The 23,525-nt window shown below is 42.6% G+C and overlaps 1 protein-coding gene across 1 annotated transcript; it reads right to left on the bottom strand.

The window, feature by feature from the left end:
• Positions 1-4,543: 4,543 nt before the first annotated feature.
• LOC142291110 (outer dynein arm-docking complex subunit 3-like) lies at positions 4,544-10,123 on the bottom strand. The gene is made up of 2 exons (XM_075335377.1): positions 8,961-10,123; positions 4,544-5,212 (listed from the first exon to the last, which is right to left on the bottom strand). The coding sequence occupies exons 1-2, from the start codon at positions 10,029-10,031 to the stop codon at positions 4,592-4,594; spliced, it is 1,692 nt and encodes a 563-aa protein (XP_075191492.1). The 5' UTR covers positions 10,032-10,123; the 3' UTR covers positions 4,544-4,591.
• Between the last annotated feature and the right edge of the window lie 13,402 nt (positions 10,124-23,525).

Below are 23,525 nucleotides of genomic sequence, written 5' to 3' on the forward strand. Positions count from 1 at the left end.
GAGACAAAACATCAATTCTTTATGTTCCAAACATCTTGAAGATCTAACCTCAGATCTTCTGTGGATGTAGTCTACCGCAAATCCTTCTGTTTCCTCATGTAATCCCAGATATTGAGCTCAGCTCAGTGGAGGCCTTATGATCATTTCCAGAACTCCTTGTTCCTTTTAAGTTGAAAATAGTACTTACTGACATAGGCTTTATGTCTGGGTTTAGTGTCCTTCTGCAGAATATATTTGGAGCCAGTCAGATGCCTTCCTGATAGTATTACATGGTGAATAAGAATCTGTCTATATTTTTCAATGTTGAGGACTTTGGTTGGTCTCGGAATCTTAGTATATAGAATAGTATATCATATAGTATTTTGCAGCATATAAAAAGTAAGTCATGCTTACTTTCCTTATAAATAGGAAGATGTCTATCAGAGCAATCAGCTGTAGAGGTCTGGCTGGCAAGAAATGGTCTTCACTCGTCATGGAATGGCAGAAGAAAACCTTTGACATAGAAACAAGATCAAGTATATGAGAGGCTGCTGATAAGTCTTTGGCTTTATTCAGAAAGAAATGAGATTGGATGAGGAAACTTTACATTTATTCCAAATACTCTCCACTGATGACAACACACTTCTTACATCGATATTCCAAGTTCTGTAAGCCTAGCAAAAAGAAGGATTTTAGTTGTGTCTCATACCAGGCAGCCGTAGCAGCCATGGCATCAGAAATGGTGGGAAATTTGGTACCGTTGAGGTGTTTCTTCAGGTTTGGAAACAGATGATAGTTGGAGGGATCTAGATTTGGTGAATAAGGTGGGTGGTCAACCAGCTGGAAGCACAGCTCTGCCAGTTTTGCCGTGGTTGCTTGTGCAGTGTGAGCAGAGGCAATGTCTTGCAGGAACAAGATTCCTTTGGACAGATTGCCACGCCTTTTGGCTTTCAGAGCTGCCTTCAATTGGTCCAGAAGTTCAATGTAATACCTTGCATTGATGGTGGAACCCTTTTGAAAGTAGTCCACTAGCAGCATACCCTCCTTATCCCAGAACATAGACGACAATCACCTTAGTGGCTGATTTTTGCACCCTGAACTTCTTTGGACAAGGAGTGTGCCTCCACTCTTTTGACCGCTCTTTGTTTTCAGGGTCATACAAATAAATCCATGTCTCATCCATAGTGACCAGTTGATCCAGGAAGTTCTTGTCACTCCAGAATCATTGACAAATGGACCGGGAAGTTTTCACTCGCATGCTTCTCTGATATGTTGTCAAACATTTAGGGACCCACTTTGCAGATAGCTTCCTCATGTCCAAATGTTAATGGATAATGACACAAACATGTTCACGGGAAATCTCCATGATGTCTGCTATTGCTTTAGCTGAAATTCGTCTATTCTCCAGTACGAGGTTGTGCACAGCACCGACGATCTCCGGAACCTCAACCACTCTCGGTTGTCCAGGACGTTCCACATCATTGGTGCTGAAGTGGCCCGTTTTAAATTTGGCAACTCAGTTCTTAACTGTGGAATATGAAGGGCATTGATTCCCCAAAGTCTGCAAAATATAACCATGAATATCCTTCGTGGACTTTCTTTGCAGAAACAATAATTATATATAACATGTAATACTGGACTTCCTTGGCCACCATAAAGCCCCAAGCTATAGAGAACTTCTGACTGAGTTATTACAAAGCTACAAATAATTGGGATGTAATAAAGTCTGTCAAGATACATTCAAGTTCACAAGGTAAGAATCATTTTTCAAGTTACTATAGTTGCCGCAGCTTGACAGGTCAATGAGAGGGAAGCATTTTGCTGCATATTTCTGTAAAAATATCAGAAAATATTTATTATACTTTCTTTTCTACAAATGCACAAATAAAATAAATACAATTGTCTTAGGCTATGTTCACACATGCCGTTTTTGCAGGGTTTTTTAGTTGTGTTTTTTTCAGTAGAAAAGCATCTGCATTTTATGGTACCAGCAAAAACTATAAGAGTTCAAACATCTCAGCCTGTGCAGCTATTTTTTTTCTTGAATTTGAGCAGTTTCAGCATTTTGGAAAATCTGTACAATGTCAATTATTTCAGAGATTTTGCAACATTTTTTTTTAGAAAACTCTAGGTGAATTCATTTCTGCTTCATTTTTGCACCATTTTTGGTGAGTAAAACTAACTTTATTAACATGTAGTGTATACAAATCACAAATGTAATCCGCCAGAAAAACAACAAAAATGCAGCTTTTTGCGATATTTTTTTTTTTGTATGCAGTGTTTTTTTACTGCCAAGAGTGAATGTTTTGGCTGCAGCAAAAAAACTCAGCAATGCCATGTGTGGACTTGTAGGCTGTGTGCGCACGCTGCATTTTTGCTGCGTTTCTGTTGCAGATTTTTGCCCAAAACTGCATGTGTTCCCCTTCTCCCAGCAAAGTCTATAAGAATTGAGAAATGCTGTGGACACGTTACTTTTCTTTTGCCTGCAGTTTTGGGTTGACAAAACAACTGCAGCAAATCAATTCTTTGTGTGTTTTTGTCTTGTTTTTTTTTTTTTATTAGCCCTTCCAGCCATTGATTTCACTTAAAAAAATACATGAAAATAGTGCAAAAAAAGCCTGCATTTTTTTTGTTACATTTTCTGGCACAAAATGTGTTTTTCTGCTAATAAGTGAAGTTTTTTTGTGAACAAATTTTCTGCAGTGCTCGGACATAGTTTCTTATAAACTTAACAAAAATTAAATAAAAAGAAACAAACATAGAAAACTCACCTATTCTAGGTGTAATTATTGATTTGGAGTTTCACTATTTACTAATGATGGTAGAATAGTAACTATTCGGGTTCAGATTATTCATAACAAATCTCAAATTACTATACTGGTATAATGAATAATGAATCTAAGGCAAGTCAATGGGGAACCCAAGAACTTTTCATGAAGATTTCTCAAACATATGGTCGGGTACCCCATTGACCTGCATTCGGTTCATTATTTGTGACGAATACCGGAATAGTACTTTGTGATTTGCTACGAATATTCCGAATACAAGGTACTATTCTCCCATCACTACTAATTACCTGTTTCCGGTCATCAAAGCACAGCATAGTACAGCTAATCAAACTCCATCACGTTCCATGTATCTAAACCACTCATCCTTTCCCAAAATACTGGTCTGAGTACCCATATCATGCTAATGCACACTGTTGAACACAGTAGGTCACTGAGAGCACTTCCATTAAAGCTTGCTTTTAGGCTATGTGCGCACGTTGCGTACTAGCCTGCAGAAATTTCTGCAGCGATCTGAAGAGCACATGTGCGCTTTAGATCGCTGCAGAAATGTCCGTAGTGAGCGCCGATTCCATGCGCTCTGCCTGCAGCTCCTGCCATAGACAGAGCAGGAGCTGCCGGCAAAGCGCAGGAAAGAAGTGACATGTCACTTCTTTTTGCGCAGCGCTTCGGCAGTAGCCGAAGCGCTGCGCTCTGAGACGCCACGTGCGCACGGCCCCTGCACAATCTCCATAGACTGTGCAGGGGACGCAGGACGCATGCAGTTACGCTGCGCTACAAAGCGCAGCGTAACTGCATGTATTTACGCAACGTGCGCACATAGCCTAAGGGAATCTGCCAGGTACAATATGCACCCAGAACCACGAGCATTTCTGGGTACATATTGCTAATCCCTGCTTACCCATGGCAGACTATAGTTGCACACATAAAGAGATCTTTAGGAAAAGTATTTCTTAACATCCTTCATTATATGCTAATGAGGCCAGTGTCTAATTGCAAGGTCGTTACTTCCCTTGGCTAGTCTACCCTCTTAGCATGTAAGCACGCCTCTGTGGACATGCTAGCATTCTAAAGAATGTGCAGAGTCAGCGGCATGATCGCTCTCACCTCTGCTGCCACCGCACATGACGCTGGATTTTGGCTCAGTGCGCATGATCGCCAGACTTCTATGACCGGAAATGCCGGGGACTTCTGATCATGCACACTGAACCTATGCCCGGCATTCTGAAGCAGTGCAATGGACACAGGTATGCGCATCACTGCCGATGATGACGCTGGGCAGTGGGCATTGAATAGCATGTTAGTACTCCCCTGTTAATGTGCTAAGAGGGCGGAATGAGCGCAAGAACTAACGTCCTTGCGACTAGTCCCTGCGCTCATTAGCATATCATAACGGATCTTTAGAAACACTTTTTCTAAAGATCTCTTTATCTATGCTACTAGATACAGGGACGGTTAGGCAGGGATTAGCAATATGCATCCAGAACTGCTCATGGGTCTGGGTGCATATTACACCTGACAGGTTCCCTTTAAGTTTTTTTTTTAAGGTTTGTTGTAGCTCTAAAGCCATTTTGACATGCCGTAATACTATTTTACATCCATATTTGTAAAGAAAGCCTGAAGTGAAATTTACATGGAGAAAACGTGTAATGGTTTTGATACATGCAAAATACTTATCAAACTACTGTGAAAGTAGCAAAAGTGATTTCAAATGAACATTAGTTACTACAATGTTTCATAATAATCTTTTAGAGAAAATGTAAAATGTTAATGGAGGATTATAGATGTAATTTTATTATGGAGCAATTAAAGAATTCAGAAGCAGGTCAGTCATATGTAATATTACTTAACCCCCACTTCTCGCACCATATATTGGCCTTTCTTTTGGAAATAGTGATTTGCTCTGAAATCGTCTTTATATTTTCTCTTGTCACCAGATAACAGTCCTCTCCAATGGCTTCATCTTCGGATTCATCCAGTTTAGCTGGCGACAGCAGTGAAATACGCAAGTTGTTTGCTGTGAGATTGCGCTCTATGATATCTACAAACTCCTCTTCCTCCATCTCTCTGAAGATTTCCTCAGCATCTTGTCCTTCTAAATGTGTCTGCAGGTTCTGCAATTTCTGTCCCATGTTGGCTAAGATATCCAAGACCGGGAGGTTTAGAAAAAGATCCTTTACAGGAAAATTGGCCCATGATCCTTTAATGAACTGTAGTTTTATTTCTAAGCGCTTTACTTCAGATGTTGCTTTATTTAGGACTTCATGAATTTTTTCAAACTCCATCTTAAAATTTTCCTGATCTTTTGATTCTAGTTGCAGTCTAGCTTGCAGATCTTCTAAGGTCTTTTGATTGTTAGAAAGTTTGGTTTGCAGCCTTGCTTGTCTTGAATACTTTATTTCCTTGAGAAGATGAGCAATTTTCTCTTGTTTGTCTTTCACGTCACACTGTTATAGAAATAAAATATGAATGTAAGATAACTAAGTGATATAAGTTGTAAATAAATACATTATATTTTGTAATATAAAAATTGATTGGTCAGTGGTTAACACTGTTGCTTTGCAGCACAGGGGCCTCGGAGTTCAGATCCCACTAATGCGGGTGTCACACGAGACGATCTATCTTGCGATATGTCGTCAGGGTCACGGTTTTCGTGACGCACATGCGGCATCGTTTGCGATGCCGTTTCGTGTGACACCTCTGAGTGAACGTTCGCAAATCGGTTACAAATCGTGTATCGTTGACACGTCGTTCATTTTTAAAAAGTCGTTTATTTTTCTTTGCGCCGGTTCATCGTACCCAGGGTAGCACACATCGCTCTGTGTGACACCCCGGGAACAATGAACACAGCTTACCTGCGTCCCGCGGCTCGGCTCCCGTCGGCTATGTGGAAGGAAGGAGGTGGGTGGGATGTTTACGTCCTGCTCATCTCCGCCCCTCCGCTTCTATTGGCCGGCCGCTGTGTGACGTCGCTGTGACGCCGAACGTCCTACCCCCTTCAGGAAGTGGATGTTTGCCACCCACAGCGACGTCGCTCAGCAGGTAAGTACGTGTGACCGCGGTTTAACGACTTTGTGCGCCACGGGCAACTAATTGTCTGTGACGCACAAACGACAGGGGCGGGTATGATCGCTCGTGCGATCGAACGATAGATCATACCGTGTGACGCCCACATAAGGACCACATCTGCATCTTTTGTATGTTCTCCCAATGTTTGTGTAAGTTTCCTCAGGGTACTACGGTCTCCTAACATACTCCTGATCTGAATGGGGCAACTTCTGTCACATTCTAACTGCCCCGTATATGACTTTTTGCAAACTGCAAACAAGACTTTTTATGGCTTATTTAAAATAATGGCTTTCCTCTTGCCACTTTTCCATAAAGGCCAGATTTGTGGAGAAAAGCACTGATAGTTGTCCTGTGGACAGATTCTTCCATCTGAGCTGTCGATCCTTCCCGGTCCTGCAGAATAACCATGGGCCTCTTGGCTGCTTCTCTAATTAGGGCTCTCTTTGGTTTGGATGTTAGCTTAGGTAGACGGCAGTGTCTTGATCGGTTTTCAGTTGTTACATACTCCTTTAATTTTTGCATGTTGGATTGCACAGTGCTCCGTCAATTGTTCAGAGCTTGGGCTATTTTTATAACCTATCCCTGTTTTGCTTATCTTGACGACTGTATCCCTGACCTGTCTGTTGTGTTCCTTGGATTTTATACTGACTTTATCCCTAATGCTCTTAAATAAACATCTGAGTCCTTCACAGGACAGCTGTAGTTATGCTGATAATAAATTACACACAGGTGGCTAAATTTACTAATTAGGTGACTTCTGGAAAGGCCTGGTTACATGTTCCTCCATCATTAGCCACTTTGTGAACAGTAGAGCTGTTCAGTCTATGAGGATGGCAGCACAATCAAGCAGAAGGAAAATTTGTAACACATAGTGCCTTGAAGGAGTATTGATACATCGTGAACTTTTTTCACATTACACTTACAAATGTAAATGTATTTTATTGGAATTTTATGTGATATACCAAAACTTATTAACATATATTTGTAAAGTGTAAAGAAAGTGATACATGGTTTTCTAAATATTTAAAAAAATAAATGTGAAAATTGTGACATGCATTAGTATTCAGCCCCCTGTAGTCTGAAATCTTGAGTAAGGTATTGCGTCTAGAAGTCACCTAATTAGTAAGTTGAGTCTACCCACGTATAATTTGTGTATAACTACAGCTGTTCTGTGAAGGCTTCTGAGGTTTGTTTGAAAACAATCAGGATCAAACAGCCTCATGAAAACCAAGGAACACACCAAACAGGTCAGGGATAAAGTGATGTAGAACAGTAAAGCATGCTTAGGTCATAAATAAATAACCCAAGCTCAGAATATCTTGTAGCACTCTTCAAGCCATCATCCAAAATGGAAGGAGTATGGTACTGAAAACCTACCAACACATGGCCATCCACCTAAACTGACATCCAAGCAAGCAAAGCACTAATTGGAGGAGCAACCAATAAGCCCATGTTCACTCTGAAGGAGCTGCAGAGATCAACAGCTCACACGGGAGAATCTGGCCACAGGATAACTATTAGTAGTATACTACAGAAATCTGGAAAAGTGGAAAGAAGAAGTGTGGACCATCACATTATGGGTGTCAGGTCCGAGCATTCCTACATGAACAGTATCCTGGAAAGTGGATTGGTCATCGTAGGCCAGTTGAATGGCCACCAAGGTATCCCGATCTGACCACCTTAGACTTTTATCTTTGGGGTCATGTGAAGGCAATAGGCTATGCTGTGAAGATACAAGATGTGCAGCATCTGAAGCAACGGACACTGGAAGCCTGTGCTAGCATTTCCTCTGTGGTGTTGCTATCACTGTGTCAAAAGTGGGAGAAGAGGGTTGCATTGACAATCCAACACAATGGGCAGCACTTTGAGCACATTTTATAAGTGGCCATAAAATTGTAAATAATTAGTGAACAAAAAAATTTACGTTAAAACCAAGCACACTATTGTTTTCAAGAATATTAGAAAGCAAGTCTCATTTCCATGTAAAAATATATGTAGACAGTACAAAGGATTGGCACATGATTTATTTCTTCTATTGACATAACAAAGGACCAGGGGACATTCATTATGAGGAATTAAGGCGATTTTGACATCTAAATAGGTAAGGCTTCTTTACAGTTAGAGTAGTCAGAATGAGGAATGCCCTACCACAAGAGAGAGATAACAGATACTATATTAGCATTTAAGAAATGGCTGGCTACTTTTCTAATAACCAGTGGCATTGTTGGTTATACATAATTAAGCAGTACATGTAATGACACTGACATTGATTGTCTATGGTTGTGTTCATTTATTGATGTTCTAGGGTAGAAGAGAGGGGTAACAATTTATTCCAAAGTGGTAGAACTATATTATGAGGGATGTACCAAAAAAGGGCATTATATACTGTCCGCAACAGTGAAATAACAAAGCTCCAATACAGTTTACTTTGGTTGTCTTGTACCAAAGTCCATTCATTGTGGAATCAGCTATGTGCCTGATGTCTTGTATGTGTAATGTCTTTCATTTTTGACACTTTAACTCCTTATACACAATTTAGCCACCTGTACATTTAGTGGAAGGATGCCTATTGCAGGTTTTATATCAATAAGTCCTGTCCGGCACTGATTTTCTGTTCCCTGCATGTGGACAAACAAGGACGGCATCATATATGTACCCTATATAGTACACAGTCAGAGCAGAGTGTGGAAATGCTGGGATAAATTGTAGCAAAATTATATCTTACTAATGTGTCTCAGGCCATGTTCAGTATTTTTTACCTCAGTATTTGTAGCCAAAACCAGGAGTGGAATAATCAGAGGAAAAGTATAATGGTAACACGAGCACCACGTCTGCATTATTCACCCACTCCTGGCTGTCACACAGAGAAAAATCTGTGGCAGATCTGTGGTTGCAGTGAAATTGTGGACAATCAGTGCCAGGTTTGTGGCTGTGTACAAATGGAACAATATGACCATGATTTCACTGCAACCACAGATCTGCCACAGATTTATCTCTGTGTGTGACAGGGTCTTTAGACTACAAATTTGATTCAATTGATGAAAAATCAGACAATAAATTGCTTGGTCCTGAAGAAGCCATGTTTAAAAAAGAAACCAAACAATAAGAAACTTTTACAAAACTCACCAGAGCTGATTCAGCCTTTAACTTCTCCTTCTCCAGATATTTCAGCTTCTCCTCTTGGTTACGGAAACGCTGCAGGACTTCCCATTCATTAACTGCCCCCGTAGCCTCCTTGATCTTTTCTGTGGCTTCTTCATATGTTCGGACCCTTACTTCCTCCTTTTCTGCCAGAGAGTTATCATAGTCAGTAGGAGCTTGGTCTTCAATTATTTCCCCAGATTTGTCTTGCTTCTTCTTAAAGTGCCGCTTCTCGTTGGCCTGATGGTTCAAATTACGCAGGATCTGTTCTTTGCTGTTGCGTTTACTACGATATTCCTTCTTCAGTTGCTGATATTCTGCTAATGCAGTATCACGTGATGTTGCCACATTGTGGTTCATCATTTTCAGGTCTTTCAATTCATTTTCAAATAGTAAGATTTCAGTCTCCAGTTGTTCAATCTGGGGTTGGAATATTAAAATTTCTTCCTTCAAAAGGGTGATGATGTTCCTATACACGCTGCTCATGTGTTTCACATCCTTTAATTTAATTTTTGCCTCTCCCAGCTTATTTTCTAGAAGGTGCTGTATGTGTAAATCTTGGATACTTCTGTTATCCTTCCTCACAGCAGCTTTCTGCTTGAGCATTAACTCCATCTCCTCTAAGCATTTCCTGCGGACTTGTGCCTGGTGACATAAGGCGTTAAAGTGTTTGATGGTATCATGGAGCTTGCTCTCATTGAACTGAAGGACATCCTTTCCTTCCTTAGCCTTAGCCTCTCTGTCTGCTTGTATCTGCTTCTCCTGAACTAATTTCTGGCTCAATTTCTTATTCTCTTGCTGAAGAAACCTTATAGTTTCCTCACGTTCCTTGATGGTATGACTAGTGCTCTCCTGGTATGCCTTGTGGTCATATTCTATCAGCTGTATCTTTTGCTGCAATGCCACCATTTGATCTTGAATTGATGACTTAAGAGAGGAAGATCTGGCCATGACGGCCTTAGCATCTGCACAAGATCTCTGTTCTCCACTCTCCATCTTGCCCTGCTTTTGCCACGTTCTGAGCTTCTTGGTGCCAGTGTCAGAAGAGTAGTCCATGTTACCTATGTGTATTCTTAGTGTTTATCATTTTACTGCACATTTACATCTAGTGAGAATCTTGTTGTTTTGCTAATAACAGTTTTAAGAAGGAGCTTGTGTTTGACGTCTTGTGATGTCACAGACACTGCACTTACATCACATGCAGTTCAGCTTCTATTTATGATGTCATGGATTCAACTTAACTCCTACACTAATAACACAAGCGGCCACACATAGACATCATAGATGGAACTTCAGCCACACAGTAATGTTACATACCAACCTAATATTAATGACATTATGTCATTTCCATGCTTTAGGAAATTAGTTGTTGGCTGCAGAAAAGCGTTGGGCTATTAAATAATATCACGTACATAGGTATAAGGGTACGGTCAGACATGGCACTCCTGTCAGTAAAAATGTTGTGTACAAAATGCAGCAAATAGCCACATTTTTGTTGCTTTTTTGCTGTTTTTCAGGCATATTACATGTGTGAATTGTCAATGCTATAAAGTTAGTTTTACTCACCAAAAACTCTGAATTGTAAAGTGCTTGTGAATATGTTGGCGCTATAGAAATAAAAATTAGTATTATTTCCTATTATAAAAACGCTGCAAAAATGTTGAAAGAATTGACATGCTGCAGAATTATAAAATGCAATAGTGCTCAAATATAGTCAGAAAAGAAATGTGGGAATGAGATTTCTGAAATCTCACGGGTACTGTAAAATGCAGCTTCTTTTCTTAAAAAACCCCCCACAAAGTAAAAAACGAAAACTATGCAGAAACGACAAAGTATCAGAATATAAACAAACCAAACACTGATATTAAAGCCTTAAAAGGGTTTTCCAATTTCCGATTTCTCCCTTTTATTGGTTAAAACAGTGCAAAAATAATATAACCCAATGGTACTTGCTTTCCTTGAATACACGGTCAGTTCTCCTCAGCTTCTATGGTCTTTGTGTATTGGCTGCAGTGGTGACGTCACAACTATAGTGCACATTAACGCAGCTCGTAGTGTGTACACTGTGTGCAGAATTATTAGTCAAATGAGTATTTTGATCACATGATACTTTTTATACATGTTGTCCTACTCCAAGATGTATAGGCTTGAGAGCCAACTACCAATTAAGTAAATCAGGTGATGTGCATCTCTGTAATGAGGAGGGGTGGGGTGTAATGACATCAACACCCTATATAAGGTGTGCTTAATTATTAGGCAACTTCCTTTCCTTTGGCAAAATTGGTCAGAAGAGTGATTTGACGTGCTCTGAAAAGTCCAAAATTGTGAGATGTCTTGCAGAGGGATGCAGCAGTCTTGAAATTGCCAAACTTTTGAAGCGTGATCACTAAACAATCAAGCGTTTCATGTCAAATAGCCAGCAGGGTCGCAAGAAGCGTGTTGGGCAAAAAAGGCGCAAAATAACTGCCCATGAATTGAGGAAAATCAAGCGTGAAGCTGCTAAGATGCCATTTTCCACCAGTTTGACCATATTTCAGAGCTTCAACATTACTGGAGTATCAAAAAGCACAAGGTGTGCCATACTCGGGGACATGGCCAAGGTAAGGAAGGCTGAAAAACGACCACCTTTGAACAAGAAACATAAGATAAAACGTCAAGACTGGGCCAAGAAATATCTTAAGACTGATTTTTCAAAGGCTTTATGGACTGAGGAAATGAGAGTGACTCTTGATGGGCCAGATGGATGGGCCAGAGGCTGGGATTACTAAAGGGCAGAGAGCTCCACTCTGACTTAGACGCCAGCAAGGTGGAAGTGGGGTATTGTTATGGGCTGGTATCATCAAAGACTTGTGGGACCTTTTCGGGTTGAGGATGGACTGAAGCTCAACTCCCAGACCTACTGCCAGTTTCTTGAAGACAACTTCGTCAAGCAGTGGTACAGGAAAAAGTTGGTATCGTTCAAAAAAACATGATTTTCATGCAGGAAAATGCTCCATCACATGCATCCATCTACTCCACAGTGTGGCTGGCCAGCAAGGGGTACTTTGCACACTATGACATCGCAGATGCCATGTCGGTGGGGTCAAATCAAAAGTGACGCACATCCGGCGTCGCTATCAACATCGCAGTATGTGAATCCTTTTACATACGATTAACGAGCGCAAAAGCGTCGTTATCGTATGATCGGTGTAGGGTCCGACATTTCCATAATTTCGCAGCAGCGACGGTACAATGTTGTTCTTCGTTCCAGCAGGCAGCACACATATCTGTGTGTGAAGCCGTAGGAGCGAGGAACATCACCTTACCTGCGTCCCGGCTGCAATGCGGTAGGAAGGAGGTGGGCGGGATGTTTACGTCCCGTTCATCTCCGCCCCTCCGCTCATATTGGCCGCCTGCCGTGTGATGTTGCTGCGACGCCACACGACCCGCCCCCTTAGGAAGGAGGCGGTTCGCCGGCCAGAGCGACGTCGCAGGGCAAGTAAGTGCATGTGAAGCTGCCGTAGCGATAATGTTCGCAGCAAGCTTGCGATGTCATAGTGTGCAAAGTACCCCTTAAGCCCACTTTACACGTTACAATTAGTTGTACAATCGCATTTGCGATGTGACACGCCCAGGTTGCATACGGGATCTATGAGATTTCACGTTGGTCGTTCATTTGCTGTCACACGAGCGTTAGTAGTCTATGTTAAATTGGTCAATTGTGTGTGCGATCCTTTAGATCATGTGTTCTGTGACGTATGCATTGGGCACCTTTTTTTTTTTTTTTATTTATTGACTTGCCAAGCGTGTGTAATGCGTGTGTAATGTGGGATGCGTTTTTACTATGTCATCTGCCATTCAGCTCTGCTACATGGCCGCTAACAGCAGACACAGACAGCCATGTAGCAGAGCTGAATGGCAGATGACAGCAGACACAGACAGAGCCGCACTGTCAGAATGAACTCGGGTGAACTTCACCCGACTTCATTGTCATGCTGCGGCTCTGTCTGTGTCGCGTCCTGATTAGCGGTCACCAGTGAAGACTCACCGGTGACCGCTAATCTCCTGAGTAACTGAAGTTAGCAGCCCTCTCTCATACTCACCAATCCCCGATCCCCGGCGCTGCACGGCATTCACACTGCTGAGGCGGCTTTTACTGTTTTGAAAAAGCCGGCCGCCCATTAAAGAATCTGGTATTCCCTGCTTTCCCCGCCCACCAGCGCCTATGATTGGTTACAGTGAGACACGCCCCCACTCTGAGTGACAGGTGTCACACTGCACCCAATCACAGCAGCCGGTGGGCGTGTCTATACTGTGTAGTGAAATAAATAATTAAATAATTAAAAAAAACGGCGTGCGGTTCCCCCCATTTTTAAAACCAGCCAGATAAAGCCATACGGCTGAAGGCTGGTATTCTCAGGATGGGGAGCTCCACGTTATGGTGAGCCCCCCACCCTAACAATATCAGCCAACAGCCGCCCAGAATTGCCGCATACATTAGATGCGACAGTTCTGGGGCTGTACCCGGCTCTTCCCGATTTACCCTGGTGCGTTGGCAAATCGGGGTAATAAGGAGTTATTGGCAGCCCATAGCTGCCAATAAGTCCTAGATTAATCATGTCAGGCGTCTATGAGACACCCTCCATGATTAATCTGTAAATTACAGTAAATAAACACACACACCCGAAAAAATCCTTTATTAGAAATAAAAACACACACATATACCCTGGTTCACCACTTTAATCAGCCCCAAAAAGCCCTCCTTGTCCGGCGTAATCCAGGATTACGCCGGACAAGGAGGGCTTTTTGGGGCTGATAATCTAATAAAGGATTTTTTCGGGTGTGTGTGTTTATTTACTGTAATTTACAGATTAATCATGGAGGGTGTCTCATAGACACCTGACATGATTAATCTAGGACTTATTGGCAGCTATGGGCTGCCAATAACTCCTTATTACCCCGATTTGCCAACGCACCAGGGTAAATCGGGAAGAGCCGGGTACAGCCCCAGAACTGTCGCATCTAATGTATGCGGCAATTCTGGGCGGCTGTTGGCTGATATTGTTAGGGTGGGGGGCTCCCCATAACGTGGAGCTCCCCATCCTGAGAATACCAGCCTTCAGCCGTATGGCTTTATCTGGCTAGTTTTAAAAATGGGGGGAACCGCACGCCGTTTTTTTAAATTATTTAATTATTTATTTCACTACACAGTATAGACACGCCCACCGGCTGCTGTGATTGGGTGCAGTGTGACACCTGTCACTCAGAGTGGGGGCGTGTCTCACTGTAACCAATCATAGGCGCCGGTGGGCGGGGAAAGCAGGGAATACGAAATTGTTTAATGGGCGGCCGGCTTTTTCAAAACAGTAAAAGCCGCCTCAGCAGTGTGAATGCCGTGCAGCGCCGGGGATTGGGGATCGGTGAGTATATGAGAGAGGGGGATAGACTGACATGGACAGAGAGTGAGGGACAGAGATAGTGACGGACTGACATAGATTAGTGAATAACAGACATTGTGAGGCGCTTCAGAACGCAGCTTTTCAGCTGCGCTCTGAAGCAGACCTTTTTTACGCTGCGGTGCAGAGCGCACACCTGCGCACATAGCATCAGACAACAAAATCGTATGATGGATGTCACACGTTACAATTCACTAGGTTCTTGCAACAAAACGCTCAATTCTAGAGAATGATACGATGTGTTTGCGATCAACGGTTTTGCGTTCAATCCTGATCGCATGTAGCTGTCACACGCAGATACGTCACAAACGATGCCGGATGTGCGTCACTTACAACTTGACCCCAACGACGGATTGTGAGATATATTGAAGCGTGTGTAGCGGGCTTTAAGAGCTAAAAAATGAAAAAATAATGACATGTCCCCCTTGTTCACCTGATCTGAAGCCCATAGGGAACCTGTGGCCCCCTCATAAAATGTAAGATCTACAGGGAGGGAAAAGAGTACACCTCTCGGAACAGTGTCTGGGAGGCTGTGGTGGCTGCTGCATGTAATTTTGATCGTAAACAGATCAAGCAACTGACAGAATCTATGGATGGTAGGCTGTTGAGTGTCATCATAAAGAAAGGTGGCTATATTGGTCACTAATTTTTTGGGGTTTTGTTTTTGCATGTCAGAAATGTTTATTTCTAAATTTTGTGCAGTTATATTGGTTTACCTGTTGAAAATAAAAAAGTGAGATGGAAATATATTTGGTTTTTATTAAGTTGCCTAATAATTCTGCACAGTAATAGTTACCTGCACAAACAGATTTCCTCCTAAGATAGCCAAATCTAAAAAATACCCCACTCCAACTTCCAAAAATATTAAGCTTTGATATTGAGTCTTTTGTGTTGATTGAGAACATAGTTGTTGATCAATAATAAAAAAAAATCCTCTAAAATACAACTTGCCTAATAATTCAGCACACAGTGTATATCAACAGAGCTGCTGACTGGCTGTAGCGGAGATGTGAGCCGCATTTTCAGAGATTGTGGCAAAGAAATTTGTGTGGCGGGTGGACAGTAGGGAGGAAAAATCAAAAACGTATCTCATTGATGTGCACAGAATGGTAATTTCAAGCCTCGATGCGTTTCTACTAGAAGTGGGTTCCTCAGGAGGCCAATAGTTAACTACAATGGTGGTTCAGGAAAACTCTCTGTAGCCAAATGGCTGATTCAAAGAGGGGATCCTGTTGATAAATAGCACACTGCAGACCCAAATAGTGCTGGTGTCCAAGGGAAAGCACTAGCACTATTTGTCCACCTGCCACACCAATTTCTTTGTTGCACTTATCTTAGGCACTGCACCTTTTTCCGGCAGGGATTTCAGGGGCAGCAGGGAAAGTTGTCGCGGAGTGGGGGCACCATATCGCATTTTTAGGGTGCCAACCCTTGCTGTTAGGCAGTGCACAGATAGGTGCAGCTATTGAGGGCTAGCAATCTATCCTGTGCACTTTTAGTAATCACGGTGTGGTTTTAAGTGATTTAATAAAGTATTTAAGTTTTATAGGGACAGTATATGTACATGTATATTGATATTCCCTAGCTGTTATCACATATATGAGTCTTGTAACTAAAAAAAAAGAGAAAAAAAAAAGAAAAAAGAAAGAATATAGGGAAAAGCAGGCGTTTTATACTTACCAGTCTCCCGTGCGACTTTAAAGGCTGCTTTACACATATCAATTTATCGTGCATTCGCATGTGCAATCACACCCGCCCCCATCATTTGTGCGATACGGGCAATTTGGTGCCCGTCTCGCACAAACTCGGTAACCCCCGTCACACGTACTTACCTCCTGAACGACCTCGCTGTGGGTGGCGAAAATCCTCTTTCTGAAGGGGGAGGGACGTTCGGCGTCACAGTGATGTCACACAGCGGCCGGCCAATAGAAGCAGAGGGGCGGAGATGAACGGGATGTAAACATCCCACCCACCTCCTTCCTTCCTCATTGCCAGCGGCCACAGGTAAGCTGCAGTTCATCATTCCCGGGGTGTCACACAGAGTGATGTGTGCTGCCTCGGGAACGATGAGCAACCGAAGCACAGAAGGAGGTTCGATTTTTTGAAAATGAGAGACGTGTCAACGAGCAACGATAAGGTGAGTTTTTTTGCTCGCTCACAGTCTCTCATATGTGTTACACGCTACGATATGTCAAACGAGGCCGAATGTGTGTCACTAATGACATGAACCCGACGACATATCGTTAGATATATCGTAGCGAGTAAAGCGGCCTTAACACTATTTCCAGGGCTGCTCATACTTATTCCAGCGCCGCTCAGTATCCTTCATACATAAGCACTGCTTCTCCCACCCACTGACAGTCCCAGTGTTTGTGATTGTTTGCATTTTTACACCACGCTAGGGACACACACAGCATCTGTGATTAGTTTCAGTCAGACACACTGTCAAACAGGCTGGGGGCGCGATGTGACTGCAACCAATCACAGACGTTGGGACTGCCGGTGCTCAGGGGAAGCAGTACATATGCATGAAGTTAATGAGCTGTCCTCAAAGTAGCGTTACAACTATGTGGGACACAAGTAGTTATAATGCGCTTGCTCTCATCCACCTATCCCTTCTATCATCATTTTTCGGGTCCCCATCTTTATATATAAGAACCGTTGTGATTACTCGTGGTTACTCACTAATCTCGCTCCCACATGTAACCCCATGCGGCTCCGCCCCCCACATTACACATGTGGCTCCGACCCCGCACATTACACATGTGGCTCCGTCCCCTCGCACAGTACCACATGCGGCTCCGTCCCCCCGCATATTACACACACAGTTCTGGTACATCCACACTCTAAATCCCTCCTGACCCCACACATAAACTTCACCTCATTCAGCACCATGACAACCAGCACAGCAGAGTCCTGCATACACTGATGGGACCCCTGACTCCTCCCCTCCATGTGCAGTGTAGTGTCACGATGATTAACCTGTCATGGTGATTAACCTGTCATGGTGATTAACCCTTACACCACAAGCCTGCTGGGAAACCCGCCAATATTCAACTCTGCAGTGTAGTGCCATGGTAAATAACCCTTACACCTCCAGCTGTATACAGCTAGCTGTATACAGATCAGGGGGCTGTATACCCTTGTGGGGGAGCTGTATATCCTTGGGGGAGAGCTGTATACCCTTGGAGGAGAGCTGTATACCCTTCAGAGGTACGGCTGTATACCTTTGGGAGAGTTATATACCCTTGGGGGGGAAGAGAGCTGTATACCCTTGGAGGAGAGCTGTATACCCTTGGGGGGAGAGCTGTATACCCGTGGGGAGGAGAGCTGTATACCGTTGGGGGAGGGGAGCTGTATACCCTTGGGGGGGGAAAACTGTATACCCTTGGAGGGAGGGGAGCTTTATACCCTTGGGAAGAGGGGAGCTGTATACCTTTTAAAGGACAGCTGTATGTGGGGGTAGGACAGCTGTATACCTTTCGGGGAGCTATATGCCAGGGAGGTGAGCTGTATAACCCTGGGAGGAGGAGAGCTGTATACCCTTGAGGATGAGAGCTGTATACCCTTGGGAGAAGAGCTGTATACCCGGGGGGAGGAGAGCTGTATACCCTTGGGGGAGGGGAGCTGTATATCCTTGGGGGGAAAGCTGTATACCCTTGGAGGGAGGGGAGCTTTATACCCTTGGGAAGAGGGGAGCTGTATACCCTTTAAAGGACAGCTGTATACCCTTGGGGGAAGACAGCTGTATACCTTTCGGGGAGCTATATGCCAGGGAAGTGAGCTGTATACCCTTGGGGGAGAGCTATATACCCTTTGGGAGAAACGCTGTATACCATTGAGAATGAGAGCTGTATATGCTTGGGTGGAGGGGAGCTGTATACCCTTGGGGGGAAGAGAGCTGTATACCCTTGGGGGTAGAGCTGTATACCCTTTGGGGAAAGGACAGCTGTATACCCTTGGGAGGGAAGACAGCTGTATGCCTATGGGGGTGCTATATACCAGGGAAGTGAGCTGTATACCCTTGGGGGGAGGAGAGCTGTATACCCTTGAGGGAGACGGCTGTATACCCTTGGGGGAGAGCTATCTACCAGAGAGGTGAGCTGTATACCCTTGGGGGGGTGACCTGTATACCCGTGTGGGGAGGAGAGCTGTATACCGTTAAGGGGGTCAGCTGTATATCTTTGGGGGGAGCTATATACCAGGGAGGTGAGATGTAAACCTTTGGGGGGAGAAGAGCTGCATACTCTTGGGGGAAGCTCAAAAAAGGGGGTGAGCCAGCACTGCTTGAGAATGGCACGCAAATAATTAAAAGTGAAAATTCACATATTATTCCAACTGTACTATAATGCAAAATGAGATTTTTAGCAAATAATTGAATAATTTTTTGAGTCGTCCCTGCCTGCCACGTCACGGCAAATCTCAATAGGGGGTCCTACTCTATATTTAATCTTTACATTGTGCCATGTGGCCTCCTAAATTCATTAAAAGGAGACCCATATTGAAGTAACACATGTACCTGTAACATATCAGAAACCGCTTCCATGTTATCAAGGAGAGGCAGCTGCGAATAAAGGCAATCCAGGTCCCAGCATGTGAAGCGAACGCCACACACGCCGGGACAATGTCGGAACTGACCCTCACAGTGCTAGACCAGGGTTCATGAATGAAGGTGGAACAGGTCCAGGTATAAGGTGCTTAATTAACAAAGCCTGTGGACCCTTGGGGGAAAGCTGTATACCCTTGGGGGTGGGAGACCTGTGTACCCACAGCAGAGTTCTGCATAAACTGAGGAACTGATCATAATGGGCGTGCTGAGCGTTAGCTGGCTGGGAACAGCTAGTAGACTTACGTATATGAGGGCCGGTGTCCGGACAGATATCTAGGATCAATTCCAGGCCCGTATGGGTGTCTGTGGTCAGCCCATCACTAGAAATTACACATCCCAAGATTTTGTATACATAATTCTCTATGATATGGACATGGAAGCTGTATATAGCAACAAATTCCTCACGATCTGTCAGGTGAAACATGTTATCATCTTGATGTTTCACAGGCATGTTAAAGACCCTCATACCCTCATACACAATAAGTGGAATTATGTCAATGGACTTGTGGGATGAGAGCAAGAGATCATAAAGAACTTAGTAGTGTCAGAATTCTGGACCTTTCTGTCTACATTTACATTAATGTCAGACACAGTCTCCAGCGGGCACCACGGTTCTGATTTTTGATTCATGTTGATCCATATGGAAATCAGTGGGCATTGTTCCTGGCTCACTTAGAATCTGACAAACATAAGTTTGTTAACTTGGGATTACAGTTGTAGCTTTTCCACAGACTCACACATATGCTATGCACATATGTGTAGATACTGTATATGCCAAACTTTAATGTATGTTTTTTGACTTGAGCAAAAGTGCAGCGTGATTTGTCTATTGAACAGACATAAACTTTTCAAACAAGTTCTACAAATATCATTTTTGTAAATATATCTGCTTTCTAGAAACCTATTAAAAATGTTTTGTACACATATTTATGTGTATTTTTTTTCTATATAAACACATGCATTATATTAGATGTACACTGGGAGAACCAAGGGAAAACGTAGTCATGGTCACAAACCAGACCAATAGGTCAAGAATTGAATCAGCACAACTTCTTTGCAAAAATATAACAAAGTGTTTATTTAAATAGGTCAAGAAGCAAAAAAGTGACATATAGTATATAATAACAACAATACATAGAACGGAGATCAGGCTCATAAGGGTGTCACAGATGAAAAACACATGGGTCCACATCCCATACGGGGAGTATGATCAAAATAACCAATGCCATGACCCAGGAAAACCCCAGTAAAAAGAGTCAGTAGTCACCAAGAGACCGCATCACATGGTACATCACCAATTAGATTATATAAAAAATATTATCATATAAGCCACAGATACGTATGGGACATAATATATCTGGGGGTAGGTCATGGACTACAGTGGTAGTTCAGAGCAAACGGGTAAATGTAAGAAACATCATAACATAATTATTTACAACCCGTCATGAGCTTACCCATAATGGTCAGTGGAGCCCGAGAAAAACGTGCCCCTGGTTATTTTGATCCTACTCCCCGTATGGGATGTGGACCCATGTGTTTTTCATCTGTGACACCTTATGAGCCTGATCTCCGTTCTATGTATTGTTCTTATTATATACTATATGTCACTTTTTTGCTTCATGACCTATTTAATTAAACACTTTGTTATATTTTTGCAAAAAAGTTGTGCTGATTCAATTCTTGACCTAATGGTCTGGTTTGTGACCATGACTACGTTTTCCCTTGGTTCTCCCAGTATGCATAAATGTCATCAGGGTGTAGTCTTTACATAATGTTTGATATGATGTCACATCTTGCCCTCACTCTTATAAATGATATTAGATGTGTAACATAATGTGAACATTGCCCTAGCATGTTAGAATACATCTGGATGACAGTTTAGATGAAGATATGTTGGCATATAGAGGTGGGCACTTCTGAAACGCCACTTGAAAACTATCAGCAAGCACTGCTTGGAAGTGAAATGGCTTCCTACTTAAAAACCACAACAACACATCACTGTAAAAGGTGGTTCTTTACTCGCAAGAAAGTACAAATAGTCGAAAATTAACTGTATATTATTCTCTGGTAGAAAATGGATAATACAAGCAGTCTATAATTTTACTTCTTAGGTCTTATGGGGCACCCACTCTGCTTTAACTTATATGGAAGAAAACAGTGTAGTTCAGCTCACCAAAACAGGGGAAATGCTTAGAGGAGAATCCGGACGGTGCTCGCTGGAAGAAGGAGGCTGAAAGCAATCAATAGAGGGTGGATCCAGGCAAAAAAACGTCCATTTCAGAAGTATATAAAACTTCACATTTATTGGAAAAATAAAAACAGCATAAAATAAATTCCTCCGATCAACGCGTTTCAGACGCGATCGTCCTTAGTCATGACTAAGGACGATCGCGTAAGAAACGCGTTGATTGGAGAAATTTATTTTATGCTGTTTTTGTTTTTCCAATAAATGTGAAGTTTTATATTATACTTCTGAAATGGACATTTTTGTGCCGGGATCCACCCTCTATTGATTAACTTACATGGAGTCTGACACTCTTCTTCCAAATAAGGAATAACATTTGGAACATCATTCTAAGTCTCAACTGGGTGCAAAAACCTAAAAAAAACATCACTATGGGGAGATAAGGTATGCAACACCAGTGACTATGTAAGGGGAATACATAAAATAGCAGAAACTGCTGTGTGAATACTGACTTGAAAAATTCAATAGCTATATGTAAGAGTGAAAATGTGAAAAATGGAATCTGCATTACTGCCATGAACATATGAATCAAGAGAAATTTAGCTACTGAATTGATCAATGCAATAGAGCCCCAACACTACGCCAAAGTATTTCTCTACGTTGGGGTCCCTAGCTTGTGTGTGTCCTCTCATGCAGTTAAAAAACTTACCGTGTATGGGAAGCTGAGACCCAGGCTATTTATGCGTATGAAATGGATTGGCAATAGGTGTGGTTGGGGAGGGTTCACAAACGAAAAACTACTAACAAATAAGGAATAACATTTGGAACACCATTCTAAGTCTCAACTGGGTGCAAAAACCTAAAAAAACATCACTATGGGGAGATAAGGTATGCACACCAGTGACTATGTAAGGGGAATCCATATCATACGCATAAATAGCCTGGGTCTCAGCTTCCCATACACGGTAAGTTTTTTAACTGCATGAGAGGACACACATAAGCTAGGGACCCCAACGTAGAGAAATACTTTGGCGTAGTGTTGGGGCTCTATTGCATTGATCAATTCAGTAGCTAAATTTCTCTTGATTCATATGTTCATGGCAGTAATGCAGATTCCATTTTTCACATTTTCACTCTTACATATAGCTATTGAATTTTTCAAGTCAGTATTCACACAGCAGTTTCTGCTATTTCATGTATTCCCCTTACCTAGTCACTGGTGTGCATACCTTATCTCCCCATAGTGATGTTTTTTTAGGTTTTTGCACCCAGTTGAGACTTAGAATGGTGTTCCAAATGTTATTCCTGATTTGTTAGTAGTTTTTCGTCTGTGAACCCTCCCCAACCACACCTATTGCCAATCCATATCATACGCATAAATAGCCTGGGTCTCAGCTTCCCATACACGGTAAGTTTTTTAACTGCATGAGAGGACACACACAAGCTAGGGACCCCAACGTAGAGAAATACTTTGGCGTAGTGTTGGGGCTCTATTGCATTGATCAATTCAGTAGCTAAATTTCTCTTGATTCATATGTTCATGGCAGTAATGCAGATTCCATTTTTCACATTTTCACTCTTACATATAGCTATTGAATTTTTCAAGTCAGTATTCACACAGCAGTTTCTGCTATTTCATGTATTCCCCTTACATAGTCACTGGTGTGCATACCTTATCTCCCCATAGTGACACTCTTCTTCAACCTCTCATGGTGGTTACCCATTAACTCTACACTGCAGCTCTCCTGAGATTTTTCAGCAGGTCATCTAAGGGGTAATGTAATGTATTTCCTCCTTGAGAGTGACAAGCCTAGCATGCCTGTGGAAAGAGGCTTATGGCAATGCAAAGCTCCTCTTGAAGATTAAATATGCAAATTGCCTTACCAGAGAGGAAGAGGACATGAACTCTAGTGCCACCTTTTGGAAGTAGCAATCTTAAAAGTCAATATCGATCTTATGCCCGTTATCATGACTTAGAACAGGGGTCTCAAACACACGGGCTGCATGCGGCCCCTCAAACTTTTTCTTGCGGCCTGCAGGCTCATGGACCCAGTGAAGACTGCAGCCAGTGCCCACAATAGTCAGCTCTTTATTTCATTTAAATGAACTGCTGGCACTGCGCAGAGCTCTCTACAAAACTATACCTAAGGCAGCCTCTGGCCAATCACAGGCCAGCAGCTGACATAGTAATATGACGTCAATTGCTGGACTCTGGCCAGCGGCTGCCATTACTTTAGGGCTGCAGAAAGCCATCAGTTCATTAAAATAAGCACTGACTACTGCAGGCACTGACTGTGATCTTTACAGGGTCCATGGAGCTG

Source organism: Anomaloglossus baeobatrachus, chromosome 1 (assembly GCF_048569485.1).
Source record: "Anomaloglossus baeobatrachus isolate aAnoBae1 chromosome 1, aAnoBae1.hap1, whole genome shotgun sequence".
Classification (NCBI taxonomy): domain Eukaryota; kingdom Metazoa; phylum Chordata; class Amphibia; order Anura; family Aromobatidae; genus Anomaloglossus; species Anomaloglossus baeobatrachus.